This window comes from Tupaia chinensis, unplaced genomic scaffold (genome assembly GCF_000334495.1).
Source record: "Tupaia chinensis unplaced genomic scaffold, TupChi_1.0 Scaffold143602_1, whole genome shotgun sequence".
NCBI lineage: Eukaryota > Metazoa > Chordata > Mammalia > Scandentia > Tupaiidae > Tupaia > Tupaia belangeri.
The window spans coordinates 3048777-3062022 of record NW_006203448.1 but is presented as its reverse complement, the minus strand read 5'-3'; the positions used below and the strand labels follow the sequence as shown (position 1 = coordinate 3062022).

Sequence of the window (13246 nt, the reverse complement as noted above, 5' to 3'; positions counted from 1 at the left end):
CTCAAGTGACAGGGCCCCCAGCAGCCCCGGCTCTCAGCCATGCTCAGGTGACAGAGCCTCCAGCAGCCACACCCAGGTGCTCAGGTGACAGGGCCCCCAGCAACCCTGGCTCTCAGTCATGCTCAGGTGACAGAGCCCCCAGCAACCCTGGCTCTTAGCCATGCTCAGGTGACAGAGCCCCCAGCAACTGCTCTCAGGCGTCAGCATGAGGCCAGGCGGCCATGAAGGTGAGGGGGGCCAGAGAGGTGGGCACTGGCGTTCACTCTCACCCGAGGACAAATGTCATAAGAGCTATTCACGCAGGCAGGTGCAACCTGGGGGCCTCCTGTCCTCTGGACTCAGGCACCAGCTGGGGGGCCTTTGTCCCACTCTGAGCTGTACCTCAAGCTGTGGGCAAGGACGAGGCCACCGGCTGCTCCCACAGAACCCACCTGTGCTCATGGGATGGGGGTTTAAGGAGCTCAGGGTGGGGCAGCAGGCAGCTGAGGGGCTGCGCCTCAGGTCTCTCCTTTCTTTAGATGGCATTGTGGGACAGTGAGGCCATGGCACCTCAAATCAAGCCCAGTAGGACAGGGTTCGGAACTGTGACCAGGGGCCCCACGACCTTTGTCTGTGAGTCCTCAGCCTGGTCACCCGCCATGGGCCATCCAAGCACCCCCTTCTTCCCGTGGTCACGTTTGCCTGAGGTGACAGCCATCGGCACGACAGCAGCTTGCAGGCTCCAAGCCCAGGGCTGGAGGCCTAGCCCAGAGCGGGTGCAGGACTGTGGTCAGGGCCAGGCTTGGAGGGCCCGACAGGGCCTGGGCTCTCATGACGGGCTTCGTGCCTGCTCGGCAGCGCTCAGGAGGCTGTGTCCCTCGTGGTGGTGGCCTGGCCTGGGAGGGCAGGGTGCTGGTGGGCAGTAACTGGGGCCGGGGAAGGTGTGCGCAAGGAGGCACACTGCCTGTCCGTGGGCCATGAGCTTTGAAGGGTGCCCTCGCCTGTCCCCATGCCCTCGCATTTCCACGGCCAGGCTCTGGCCCGAGGCTCCCGTTGGCATCTCCCTCACCGGGAGAAAGCACTTGGCACTCCCTAAGTGGCGGCTGGCACTGTGAGGCTGGGAGGCTCCCGGGCAGAGAACACGGGGTCCACCCGGCTTCTGCACCGTGGCTGGACGTCCAGGCCGCCCAGCTCTCTGGCTTTCTAGAGGACAGGAAGAGGGGCCAAGCGGGGCACTGCCCTTCCAGCCTTACGTGGTCCCCTCGCCCACTCTGCGCCGCCTGCCCGCTCACACCGGGTCACTCTGGCATCATCGCCTGCCTCTTGCCCCCTCGCTGCCAGCAGTCTGCGAAGGCGGGCCTCGGGCAGGCCGGCGTGCTGCACAGTTTGGAGCCCTGCCACCAGGCGGAGCTAGAGGGCGTGCCAGGCGTCGGGGTGGGCGGGGCCGGCCTCTCCCCTGACTCTTCCGTTTAGGCTGGCACCGTGGGGGAACCACACTCCTCCAGTGACCTGCCTTCCGGTGTTCTTGAAAGGAGATATCCACCCCTCCTGCCCGAGGAGGGTTGCTGGGGTAGCCCCTCAGGCCTCTCAAAGCCCCCCTTTGGAGCCCCAGGCTTGGTTCCGACAATACCCGAGGGTTACAAAGCCGCTGAGCAGGCAGCTGAGGAATGGGGTTCCTAGCCACTGGCCCTCAGAGCCCGGGGGCCTCGCCTGTGGGGAGAAGAGGGGCAACGAGGTGTTGGCTGTGGAACGAGTACATCCAGGGTGCCTCAGTGTCCCCTGCCATCTGCCCAGGCAGCAGTGCCCCCTTTGCCTGACCAGCAGGGCTGGGCCAAGGCAGCGGCGCCCACCACTACCAGCAGGGGGCGGCCTCCCCACGGAGACAGCCACCTGCCCCCTGGGATGGGGGTAACAGCACAAGTCCCCTCCTGTCAGCCCCCCTCAGGCCTGTGCTCCAGGTAGGCCTCAGCAGGCAGGGTACAAGCCCCGCCAGCCCAGGCCAGATAACCAAAGGGTTCATGCTGGTAAGCCCAGCCCATGCCCAGAGGCAGAGGAGGGGTGGTGCGGTGGGGGCTCGGCCCAGGTAGGAGGAAGGAGGGAGGCTGGGCTGTAGCTGGCTGGGCCACAGGGATGGGGGAGGGGGGCTCTGGGGAACTGGTCCAGCCTTGGGACTTGGGTCCCCCAGAGAGCTGTCTTAGCCTGGCCTCGCTGCCCTCAACCACACCAAGTCTTCGGCACCAGCCATGCCAAGGAGCTGCGGGGAGAGGTAGGTTCGTGGGCAACAGGGAGCAAGCAGGGGCAGGGGCTGGTGGAAGCCCAGAGGAGGCAGCCTCGAGCAGGACCCGGGGAAGACTGAGCACTCCCTTCGAGCCTCAGCGGGCTCAGTGCTGTCAGCATCTGTCTCTCTCCATTGTGACTGGCAGAGTGGAGCCTGGCAGTGCTGCCCAGAGCCAGGGCACACGGGGCCCGACCGTCCTGGCCAGGAGCCGGGCGGGCAGTGGGTTCCGGACCACCAGGCTGGCCAGCCCCGTCAGCAGGGGCAGGAGACCCTTAGCTGCCAAATCCAGGGGAAAGGGAGACAGGGAGACCTCGCCCAGTGTCAGGGCGGCTCGGCCACCCTCCTGGAGAGAGGGGCAGCCACGTCCAGGCGGTGGTGAGCGTCCACTGGCGCAGAGGTGGGCGGGGTGGGATGGGGCAGAGGGAGTGGGATGGCGGGTCGGACGGCCACAGGCTGGACGAGTGCCGGTCTAGCGGTCCTCCCGGACCGGCCGGATCTTCATCTCGGAGAACTTGAGCGAGTACCGCCAGCCGGTCCAGGAGGACCACTCGACGCCGTCGGCATAGGAGGCGTGTGCGCCGCGCAGGTACTGCCCGTTGAGGTTGGACGTGTGGCAGCTGCGGTACCACCAGGCGCCGCGGTAGAAGGCGGCGCAGTTGTTCTCCGAGTGGTCGCTGTCGCGGTCCTTGGTGGTGAACTTCATGCCGCTGTGCTTCAGGAGGGAGTCACCTGTGCAGGCGGTGCACACAGGCGTGCTGTGTGTGCACAGGGCCGCCCTGCAGCGGGCCACGTGGGCGCTGCACATGGGAGGCACAGGCACCGCATACAGACACGTGTGCACGCGCCTGCCCCCACACCATGTGTCCACAGCTCACAGCTGCCCTGGCCTAGGCCCCTCCCCTCCTCCCAGCTTTCCCCCTCCTCCTCTCAGTCTCCCCCTGCCCTGCCTCGGCCTGAGAGCCCAGGCCAGAGTTCAGCCACCCCACGTGGGGAACCAGCCAGCCTAGCCCCCTGGTCTCCGGGCTCTGGGATCAGTTTCACATTGCAGAGGTGAGGACCACGTTGTACCTGGGGGTTGAGACAGGTAGCCCTGACCCAGACCTTGACCTGGTCCTTGACTCAGAAGGGTGGAGGGTTGGACCTGGCAAGACCTCCTCTGTCCTCCCTGGTGGGAAGGTGGGTGGACGCCCTGCTCCCCATTTCCTGCTGTGGCCTGGTGCCTTACCTGCAGTGCCCGAATAGTCGGCCACGGTGAGCGGGTACCCGTCCTCCTCAGGGTCCACGGAGAACAAGCCCACGCCAAAGCTCCCGTAGTGGGCATAGGCCGTGCCGTTGTCAAAGTCCTCCAGGTCCACGTGCAGCTCGTAGGTGGCCTGTGTGGTCAGGGCGTGGATCCTCCTGAGCCCTAAAGTCGGGGGGCGACAGTGGGAGAAATTGGGGGGCTTAGAAGGTGACCTTCTCGAGAAAATGGAGAAGCACAAGCTGGGTCTGTGTGGTCAGTGACAGAAAGGGATGACCGAGTGTGTGTGGCCACCTCCTTCCTGCAGGCCCGTGTGGCAGGAAACTGCAGACCGGCCCTTTCTCATGTTCGATTTTCTCTGCGCACTTCGGGCTGGGCCGTCCACGTGTGGCAGTGCTGAGCTGACCATGGTCAGAGCCTGCAAGGATCAGCAGGAGTCCGTCCGCCCGTCGCCCCTCAGACTTGGGGCTCCAGCAGCAGGACCTGGTACTGGCGCTTCCCTGAGCACCCCGCCTCCAGGCCTTGGGCCTTCGCACAGCTGCTCCCTCTACCGCCTCCCCAGCCTCCTACCCGGCTCCTCTACTCTCCGCATCTCGCCTCCCACCAGGGCTGATACCCTCCTCTGCCAACCCGGCAGCCCCCATTGGGGTTTATCTTTGGGGTCCTAGCTGCCTCCTGCCCCTCTCCCTCCCCAGGCAGCAGCCCCGTGGGAGTGAGGCCGGTCTGGGCACCGCTACTCCGGCACCGAGGGTCGGCCCAGCACAGCAGGCCCGATAAGTGCTGGTCAGCGGTCAGCGGGTGGAGGCGGCATTGTCCTCTGCCGTCTCCAGGCCTGGCCCAGCCCTGCACGCCCAGGCCTTCCCCTCCTCAGCTCTCTGTGCCCATCCTGGGGTGTCACGCCCGCCCCCACACGCACACAGCCTAGGCCTAGGCGTTTCCCCGGAGGTGTGATTACCTCCTGATTCAGAGGGTGTTTAACAGCAGCAGCATGGGGCGACCTCCCCAGCACCTCCTTGCCTCCTCCACATTCCACCCCTGGGGACCGCACGGGGCTCGGGCTTAGATCAGTGTCCCTACCTTTCCCACTCTTGCCTGGGCTGGACCCTCAGGGCAAGTTGCTCTCCCTCTCTGGGCCTGGCTCAGACACCTGCAGAGTGGGCCCCAGGGCTGAGAAGGGCAGGAGGGCTCACAAACTCAAGGGTGGCCAGCAGGTGACAATGACAGCAACCCCCACCAGGAGGGCACCGAGCGTGCCATGCAGATGAATGAGTGCATTCTGTGGCATTAGAACACGTCCAATGGCCACTTCCCTCACAGCTCTCCCAACTGTGCCTGGCCTGCCACCTGCCACCCAGGTGCTCGCTGTGTCACCCTCCCCAGCACCTGGGGAGTCCGCCTGGGCCTCGCCGGGTGACTATGCTTGGGGCTCAAGGGCTTCTCTGTTTTTACCCGCCAGCCCTTCCCCTGGCTCTCCGTGACTGGAACTACGAGGGATGGGGTGGAGGGCTCCAGCCATGGCTCCAGAGTTGGGGGTGGGGGGCCGTCACAGTGTGGGGAGGCAGCCTGGCAAGGGACCCTGGGAGCCCAGATGGGAGTAGGTGAGGATGGAATGGAGGTGGCGGGGACCCTGGGGGGAATGTGGGGCAGGTGAGGAGGTGCTGGGGAGGTTGGCTTTGCCCACGCGGCAGGCTCCAGGTGACCTGTCTTTACAGCCGAGAAGATGAGGCACAGGGTAGGGACTGGCCGGGGCCACACCGCTGGTAAGTGGCAGAGCTGGGACTGGAACTCAGGCAGCAGGGCCTGGGAAGGCCGTGCCCTCCCACCAGGTGCCTTGCTCGAAGGTCTTACCCAGAGTCAATCTCAGGATCCAGAAAGGGAAGAGGGAGGCTGGAGCAGTGGGAGTCTGGAGCCTCCCCCCACGTTTTCCATTCGGCAGGTCTCAGTTCACAGTGCCCTGGGCCAGTGCCTGTGAGGGGCTACTGGACAGGGTGCTCCAGGGGAGAGGCAGGTGCTGAGGCCCTTGGGCACCTCTCCAGCCAGCTCTCTGCACCCACCAACGCCACCTCTATTCACCCTCGCCTCCTCCCATCGGGGCTCCCAGGGCCCCTCTAACCCTTGCCAGGATTCCTCCCAGAGAAGACCTTGGGCCCCAAGCAGTCACCCGGCAAGGCCCAGGTGGACTCAAGATTAGAACCCAGGCCCAAGCCTCAAGATTAGGACCCCAGCAGCAAGCCTACAGACAGCCGGCAGCGCAGGGGGAGGGCCCCGCTGGGTGGGGGCGGTGGGCCTCACCTCCCCACTGCTCTCTGGGGAGTTAGGGCTGTTCTGTGACCCAGGAGGGTGGTGCCGGCCTTCCCCACTGCTCCCTGGGACCCGCAGCCTTCGCCCACTTCCCATCAGGCCTACCCTCACCGGCCCACCTCCCTCGGCTCCCCCTCACTGGCCTGTTCATCCGGAGCACCGGATCTCGGTGTAACACCTGTGGTGGCTCTGGTGTGCCCATGCCAGGACCCCGGTGGCATGCCTGCAGACAGCCAGCAGCGCAGGGGGAGGGCCCCGCTGGGTGGGGGCGGTGGGCCTCACCTAACCAGTGCTCGCCTGTGAGCTTGCCGAAGCCGTCCCGGTAGGCCTCCCAGCCCCGGAAGAAGTTCACGGAGCCATCCTCCCGGCGCTGAAACACCTGTGAAGGCAGAGGGTGCGGAGTTGGTGCCCGCCATGCCAGGACCCCCCAGCCCGGGGAGGCCCACCTGCCACAGGCTCCGCTCACCCACACCTGCCCTCCGCGGCTCCTCCCCAGGCCCTGGCACAGAGCAGGGGCTCAGGAAGCTCGTGGTGGCCCAAGGCCTGACAGACCAAGTGCCATGGGTCCCCGAAATGTCCCTCGAGAAGCAGTCTCAGTGACGGTGAGGGGGAGAGGAAGGCCAGCTTCCGAGCCCAGCTGTGCTGCCTCGCTGCAGGACCCTGGGCTGGCCCACGCGCGCCTCAGTCTCCCGGGGTCAAAGACGAGTGGGCAAGGGCTTTGGTGTCTTTCTCTGCATTGAAACAAAACCTATGCTTGAGTCGGAACCCAGAACGGCCTCCCGCTCGGGGCTTGGCCCCCAGAGCCCCTCTCTTCATCGCCTCCCCCCGTAACCAAAACCTGAGCAGAGGAGGTGGGAGGGGGCGGCGGGCTGGGGCAGCCACAGCCGTGCCACCTCTCTGGGGAGCGTGAGGAGACCCGAGCCACCAGAGCCACCACCGGATGGGCTGTGACTCGGGCGGGCGCCAAGAAGCAGCGGGCTGCTGTCCCTCCCCCGAATATTCTCGGTCTGGGAGTCGGGAGTCCCATTGGTTAAATTGCTTTGAAAGAAGCAGCACGCTGTCCGGCAGTGCTGCCCTGAGTGTCCCCAAGATCCGCTGACAGCCCTGTCCCGCTGCCCCTCCGCAGCGCCCTTCTGTTTAATAAGCCTTTTCCTCTCCTCTGCAGAGGCGGCCGCGGCCCCAGCCACTTCCATTACTAAGCAGCCTGATTTCAGCCGCTCGGAACCGGGTGCAGCTGAGCCCGTCTGCTCCCTGAGCTCTGGGCCGCTCAGGTCTGCGGGGACTCGTCAGTCCCGGTGTTTGGGCAGCTCTGACGTCAGGGAGCAGGAGATGACACCTCTTTTTTCTTGCGGGGGTGGGGGGGCGGCTGGGCTCCTCGCAGAAGGAAATTCGATCGGGCTCCGAGATCTGAGTGGAGCTGGGGAGCGATCTACGATCGAGGCCGAGATTGGGATCCTAGGCACGCGCCCTTCCACAGGCCTAATCCTGCCAAGACGCTCTGGCTCCCCGGAGAAGGCATCGGGCAGTCAGAGCCAGTCTCCACCGGATGGGGGGAGCTGGGGATCCCCGGGGGGCCCTGCTCATATCGGAGGCCTGCGGGCCCCTGCCTGGGACTGGCATTCTGAGCACGCCGGGTGCCGAGGAGCCTTCGTGTCAGGCGGGGAAGACCGGTGGTCAGAGCTGAAGTCCAGAGCTGACCCACGCTCAAGCCACAGGGTCTGGGACTGGTCGCGCAATGAGCCACGTGGACTCAGCGCCTTACCCTCCGCACCACCTGGATAGTGCCTCCAGCTCCCTGAGCCTGTTTCCTCATCTGTAAAATGGGGGTCGTAACAGCACCATCCTCACAGGGGATGCGGGTCCCTAGAGTAAGCTCAGGGCCTGGCACACAGCAGACGCTCAGCAAATGCCACTGGATGCCAGGTCTGCTCCCCCTGCCCCACTGGGGCAGCCCAGCCCCAGGCCACGCCCTGCCCTGCCTCCCCACCTGCCCTGCCCCAAACCTCCCTGATCCATGCAAAGGTTGCCCTGAGTGAAACCAGAGAAACCAAGTGGGGTACACGCGGTCAGGACCCCAGTCCCCAGGGACCTTAGGGGAGAAGAGCGAGGAGAGGCCCTGCTCAGGGGACCTCCTACCCAGGCAGAAACAGGACAGGTCCAGGGGCTGGGGGCCCAGTGGCTCTGCCCAGCAGGGCCTGGCTTCTAGGAGGGATTCCAGGGTGGCCCTGGAGGAAGGGCAGGGTTGTGGGTCCAGGTCTGCCACTGTGTGACCCAAGGCAGTCGCACCACCCCCCGAGCCTTGCGTTCCTCACAAAGGGGAGGATGCCCTTTCAGGCAGGGGCAGGGCATGAACCCTGGAAACCAGAAGGTCCAGACCAGATGTGGAAACCCGAGGGGCAAGGAGAACGCAAGGACATGACTAAAGAGGGGACAGCCCTGCTTGCAGCCAGCGGCTGTGCCCAGCCACGGCTTGACCAGGTGGGGCCCATGGCATGGTGCCCAGCATAAACCCCCAGGTAAGCATGAACGAATGTGGAACTTTCCAGAAAGAGAGCAAGAGGCCCAGGTAGTCCCAGCAAGAGCCTTCAAGAAGCCCTCCAGGCTCTGCCTCCCTCCCGCCCACCACAGGGGTGCTCAGGTCCATGCTGGGAACGCCAGGCCCTTGTCTCAATCAAAGATCGGGGGCAGGGGTGCCCCTGGTCCCGGCTGCACGTGGGCAGAGCGGTCGAGGCCAGGTAGTGCTGAGAGCCCCCACAGCAGCTGCTGGGGCGGACCCCTCTCTAGTACCCACACTGTTCGCCGACTCCTCACCCACCACAGACCTGGGGTCCACGCCCCCGACCCTGTCACAGCAGACATGGGCTCAGACCCGGCTGGAGTCCAGACAGCCACGGACAGCTGCAGAGAGGCCGGACTGCCCTGAAGGCCCCTGTCCTAGCACATTTGTCCCCGGTGAGGGCATCTGGAGCTGGGTGTGCCTCCTGGCCAGACCTCCAGCCCACAGTCCTCCACCCTGTCCTCGGTCCCACGTCCACCCAGGACTCCGCCTGTGTGCCGAGCACACCCCTGGGGCCGCCTGGGCCTCCTGGCGTCCTCCACCCAGGGAACAGCCTGAGTCGGGCAGGGCGGCCGGTCCTGTCAACGCCTGGGCACTCTGCCCTGAGTGGCAGCAACTGACCCTCCCCGCGAGGGCCAAGGCAGCCATGGTGCGGCTCTGGAGAAGTAACTTTTAAACTTGGTGATCACGCCCCAGATAAATGCAGTTTACACCACCACACGCATTTCCGTACATCCGAAGGGAAAGCCTCCTGAAGTGACACCTGTCCTTACTCTTTAAGTTTCTTTCTTCCACAAGCATACGTGTGCAAGAGAGACAGAGAGACAGAGACAGTACCCCCAACAGGGTCTTGACGCCAGCCCGGGGACGGGCACTTGCCTGCCGCTGTACTCGGGAAGGGCTCCAGATGCACGCCCAGCAGCGCCCACGTGGTCGGGCTCAGCACTGCGTCGTCCCACCATACCTCCGCTGGCCGAGGCATCCCCGCGAAGGGTGCGCTGTGGGTCCCCTTGTGTCCTGTCCCCCTGTGCTCTATTCGACTTTAAAAACGGCATTGGTCTCAGCCCATTCCATCGACTGCGCGCCGCCGGAGGGTCTCAACCCGCAGTTTGAGAAATGCCGCTGTGGATGCCGCCTCCTTTACTGTGGGCTGTTTACATTCGTGGTCTCGAATGCCAAGCGGCCAAGTGGGCCTTGAGTCGTGCTAGGTTCTCAGGCCTGGAACTCCGTCCTGGCCTTTGAGCCACCTGCAGTGCAGTGAGTGACAACAGTCCCCAGTCTGCCGGAGCCCCGGACCAGTGTGAGACAGGCTCTCGGGGCTCCCAAGGCCCAGGGCGGTTCGCAGCCATGGCCTCGTATCTCTGGACATCACCTGGACTTCAGTGACGCTGGCCGGCTGGATGTCGAAGCGGGAGCAAGGGTCCCAGACAGGACACTAGGAGGGAAGCGAGTGACATGGTGACATGGCCTTTGCCCGTCCTCTGCCCCTCCCATGGAACATGAACCCCAATTACATGAGGGAGCGAGGGACAAAATAATTATCGAGCAGTTGCGAGGCCACGATAGTAATTGGTCTGGCTCTGGCATCTCTCCTGGGCTCCGGCTGGCGGCGTCTGATGTAGATACGGTTGCCGCGGCCGAGGACGCTTGGGCAGGAGCCACGGGTGGGCAGGCAGGCGTGTTTCTTGTGCGGATTTTCAGAGCCGGGCCTGCCGCCTCGGAAGTGCTGCCTGGGGGGCCTGCTGAGGGCGTGCGCGGCCCACGTGGCCCTCCAGACGGTGCAGCGGGCTTCAAAGGAAGGAGCACCTGCAGGGGGGAGGGCGGCCGCGTGGTTCGCTGTCCCAGGTCTGTCTGAGGGCCCTGGGGCGGAGGGTCATGGAAGCCACTGAGCTTCCTCGCCCCCGTACGCCCTGGTCCCACTGGGACCACCTCTGTGACTGCGGCAGTGCCAAGAGCCTGCAGCCGGCACCTGGCATCCAGCCCCTGCTGGGCCCTGGAGGGACTGGCGTCCCCACGGGCAGAGGAGAGGAGTAAGGCTCAGAGAGCTGGGCGTTCTCTGCAGAGCCGGTGCCTCAGGCTGGGGCAACCAGACAGGGCGGTGACCGTCACAAACACAAAGGCTGGAGCGGCCATGGATTGTCCGTGCCTGTGAGCCCGTCAGGCCCTCAGTCCTGGGAGGTGCCCTGGGATGGCACCCAGAGACCCGAGTCCTGTCCAGACTCTGGCCAACGGTCTCTAGGACCTCCTCAGACTGAGCTTCTCCCCTGCAAAGCAAGGGTGTCCCACAGGCCCCTGCGTGTGTGCGGGGCTCGCGGAGCTGACTTGGGCCTCAGAAAGCTCAGTCGCGGGCGCGGGCATCGCAGCTCCTGACCTGCACATCCGTCCCATCCCTGCGCCTCGGTGTCCTCATCCGTGACAGGGTTACAACAGCCACAGTCCACAGAGTGTGGATGGGGACTCAGTGCGCTGGCACGGGAGGCTCGATAACGGTGACAATTGTTACAGGGCTTCCTGGGAGCTCGGAGGAGGAGGAGCTCTTCTGCTGGGACACTTGGAGATGGCAGTCTAGGAAGGCTTCCTGAAGGAGGAGATGCTCAACTGAACTGTTGATTAAGCAGGACCTCGCCAGGTGGTCAGAGGAGCTGAGCCCCGCGGATGGCGGATGGCGGGTGGCTGTGTCCGAAGCTGTAATATCGGCAGGCGGGGATGGGCTCTCTGGGGGCACTCTCTGGTGTGTTAGAAGGTCCCCAGGAGGTGGCATCTGGGACTTCTCTTACATGACGGTGAAGCTGCTGCAGAAACCAGTTATTCAGGATCCTGAATCGCAGAGCTGGGGTGCCCCGCCGCCCCCTCGCCCCCACCCTAGGCTCCTGAGCAGGTGGTTCTGGGAGGGGAGGCAGAAGGCCAGTCCAGAGCACACTCTTGTTTTCAAACAACAAAGAACTCTTCAGGTGAGCGCATTCCCAGAGGCTGTCAGTCCTTTCCAGACACCTCTGGGCAGTGCCCCCGGGGAGGCCTCCAGGCTCGCTCGCAAGGGAACAGGTGATAGGACAAGGCATCACATCCCAGCTCTGCCCCTCACAGGACAAGTCCTAGACCTAGGGGAGCCTCTGTGTCCTTGTCTGTAAACACCAGTGTCGCTCCCGCGGGCCGAGTAAACAGGGCGACGCACAGTGGGTCTCGCATCGCCACCCTCCCCTTCCAAACCAGCTGCTGAGCCCAGAAGGAAGCGGAGCCCACTCCTTGTTTTTGACTGAAAATGGTACCCCCGGGCTTGGCCCCCAGCCATCTTCCCGGCTTGGCAGTCTGCGCCTGCCTGCTCCTGGCAAAACGCCGCTCAGAGCTGCTGTTTATCGAAAGCCGAGGCGTGCCGGGCACCGGCTGAGCACTTCACAGCGGCCCGTTGGCGCTCGAAGTCTGAGAACTCCGAGCTGCTCCAGACGGAGCCAAGTTCTCGGCCCAGACTGGCCAAGGGGACACGGGCGTTGTCACGGGCACCTCGATGCTGCGACGCTCCCCAGGGCAGTAGGGAGCCAGCGTCAGTCTGGCGGCCTCCCTGCCACCGGGCCTCCCGTGAGTTCTGGGCCGGCGGCTCCCGGAGCTTTTCATCTCTCCAAGCCTGAGCCGGCTGCCTCTTTGATGCAGCATGTGGTGGTGAAGGCTGGGTTTTTCTTCCGGCCTGGAGAGCTCAGGCCGGGAGTGAACGGGTGGCAAGGGAGGCTCCTCTCGAGCCAATTAGAGGCACATCGGAACCGACTGACCTGCATGACAGGACAGAGGACAGTGCAGTTGGGGAGTGGGCCACTTGGCGTGCGTGCCAGGGAAGTGGAGTCAGAATCAATTCCCTTCCAAGTCCCTGCGGCAGGGGTGCCCAACTGGACCCAGTCATGCGCCCTGGCCGTGACTGCAAGGGCCAAGGTTAGGCGATTAGGCCCGGTGGCAGAGCCGCCCCAGACAGAGGTTGGTGGGGGTGGGGCCATACAGCAGGGCTGGCAGGGTGCTGTCTGCAGTCCTCACACCTCCCAGATCCTGCAGCCCTGTGTGCCGCTGAGGGCTCACTCAGAGGGGCCCTAACCTGCCCGGGGATGGGGGCTGGGAGCAGCCAGCTTCTTCCCAGGCGTGCTGTCCCAGTGAGGAAATCTGGCCTCTGTTTCTATGAATCTCCCTCCCCTTTAAAATCACAGCTTAATGGGATGCCGGCAGGTGGTGTGGTGGTTCAGGGCTCTGGACTCCCACATGGCCGACCACGGTTCAAGTCCTGGACCTGGTGGCTTGCTTTCTCACTTTCTCTTCCTCTCTCACTCTCACTCTGTCCCTCTCTGGTTAAATTAAAAATAAAGAAATAAAGTTAAATAAAATATTTTTTTAAAAATCTAAAACAAAACAAAACAAAAAAAAGTAGCTTAATGGTAAGACCCCATGGGGCAGAGCCTGGTTCCTGGGTTCACTGGGAACCCCAAAGCTCACTAGGCTCCTCCTCCTCCCCCTCCCAGGAGCACAGCCCTCCAAGGACCCTCATGTCCCCCATCTGTAAAGTAGCCCCACGCCAGCCTCATCGGACAGAGCAGTGAGGCCTGGACTCAGTCGCACTGCCAGAGGGGCCCACGGTGACCTGCTTGCAAGTATTTAGGGAGGAGAGCCCTGAGCTACAGCAGGCCCAAGAGAACTCAGTCCTTGCCCCACGCCTTGCACCCTGGCTGGGACCAGGGCAGGTGACCTGTGATGAGGAAGCACATGGGGTTGCACAGGGCAGTCAGGGAGGCTTCCTGGAGGAGGACGCAGTGGCTGACCGAACTGGGGACAGGCTGAGACACTCAACTGGGTGCAGCCCCTCCTCCTCTCTCCCGCCTGCCGGCTGCAGGCCAGGGTCAAGGGCGGCCTTCACAGGCGC

At 64.3% G+C, this 13246-nt stretch overlaps 1 protein-coding gene across 1 annotated transcript in view; it reads right to left on the bottom strand.

The window, feature by feature from the left end:
- The window catches only part of FIBCD1 (fibrinogen C domain containing 1), a 34526-nt gene continuing 21280 nt past the window's right edge, over positions 1–13246 (bottom strand). Inside the window, exons 6-8 of the mRNA XM_027766632.1 lie at positions 6081–6177; positions 3483–3662; positions 1–2986 (exon numbers count right to left, since the gene is read on the bottom strand). Of these exons, the coding sequence (XP_027622433.1) occupies positions 2727–2986; positions 3483–3662; positions 6081–6177 (537 nt within the window). The 3' untranslated portion in view covers positions 1–2726. The remainder of the gene's footprint in view (positions 2987–3482; positions 3663–6080; positions 6178–13246) is intronic.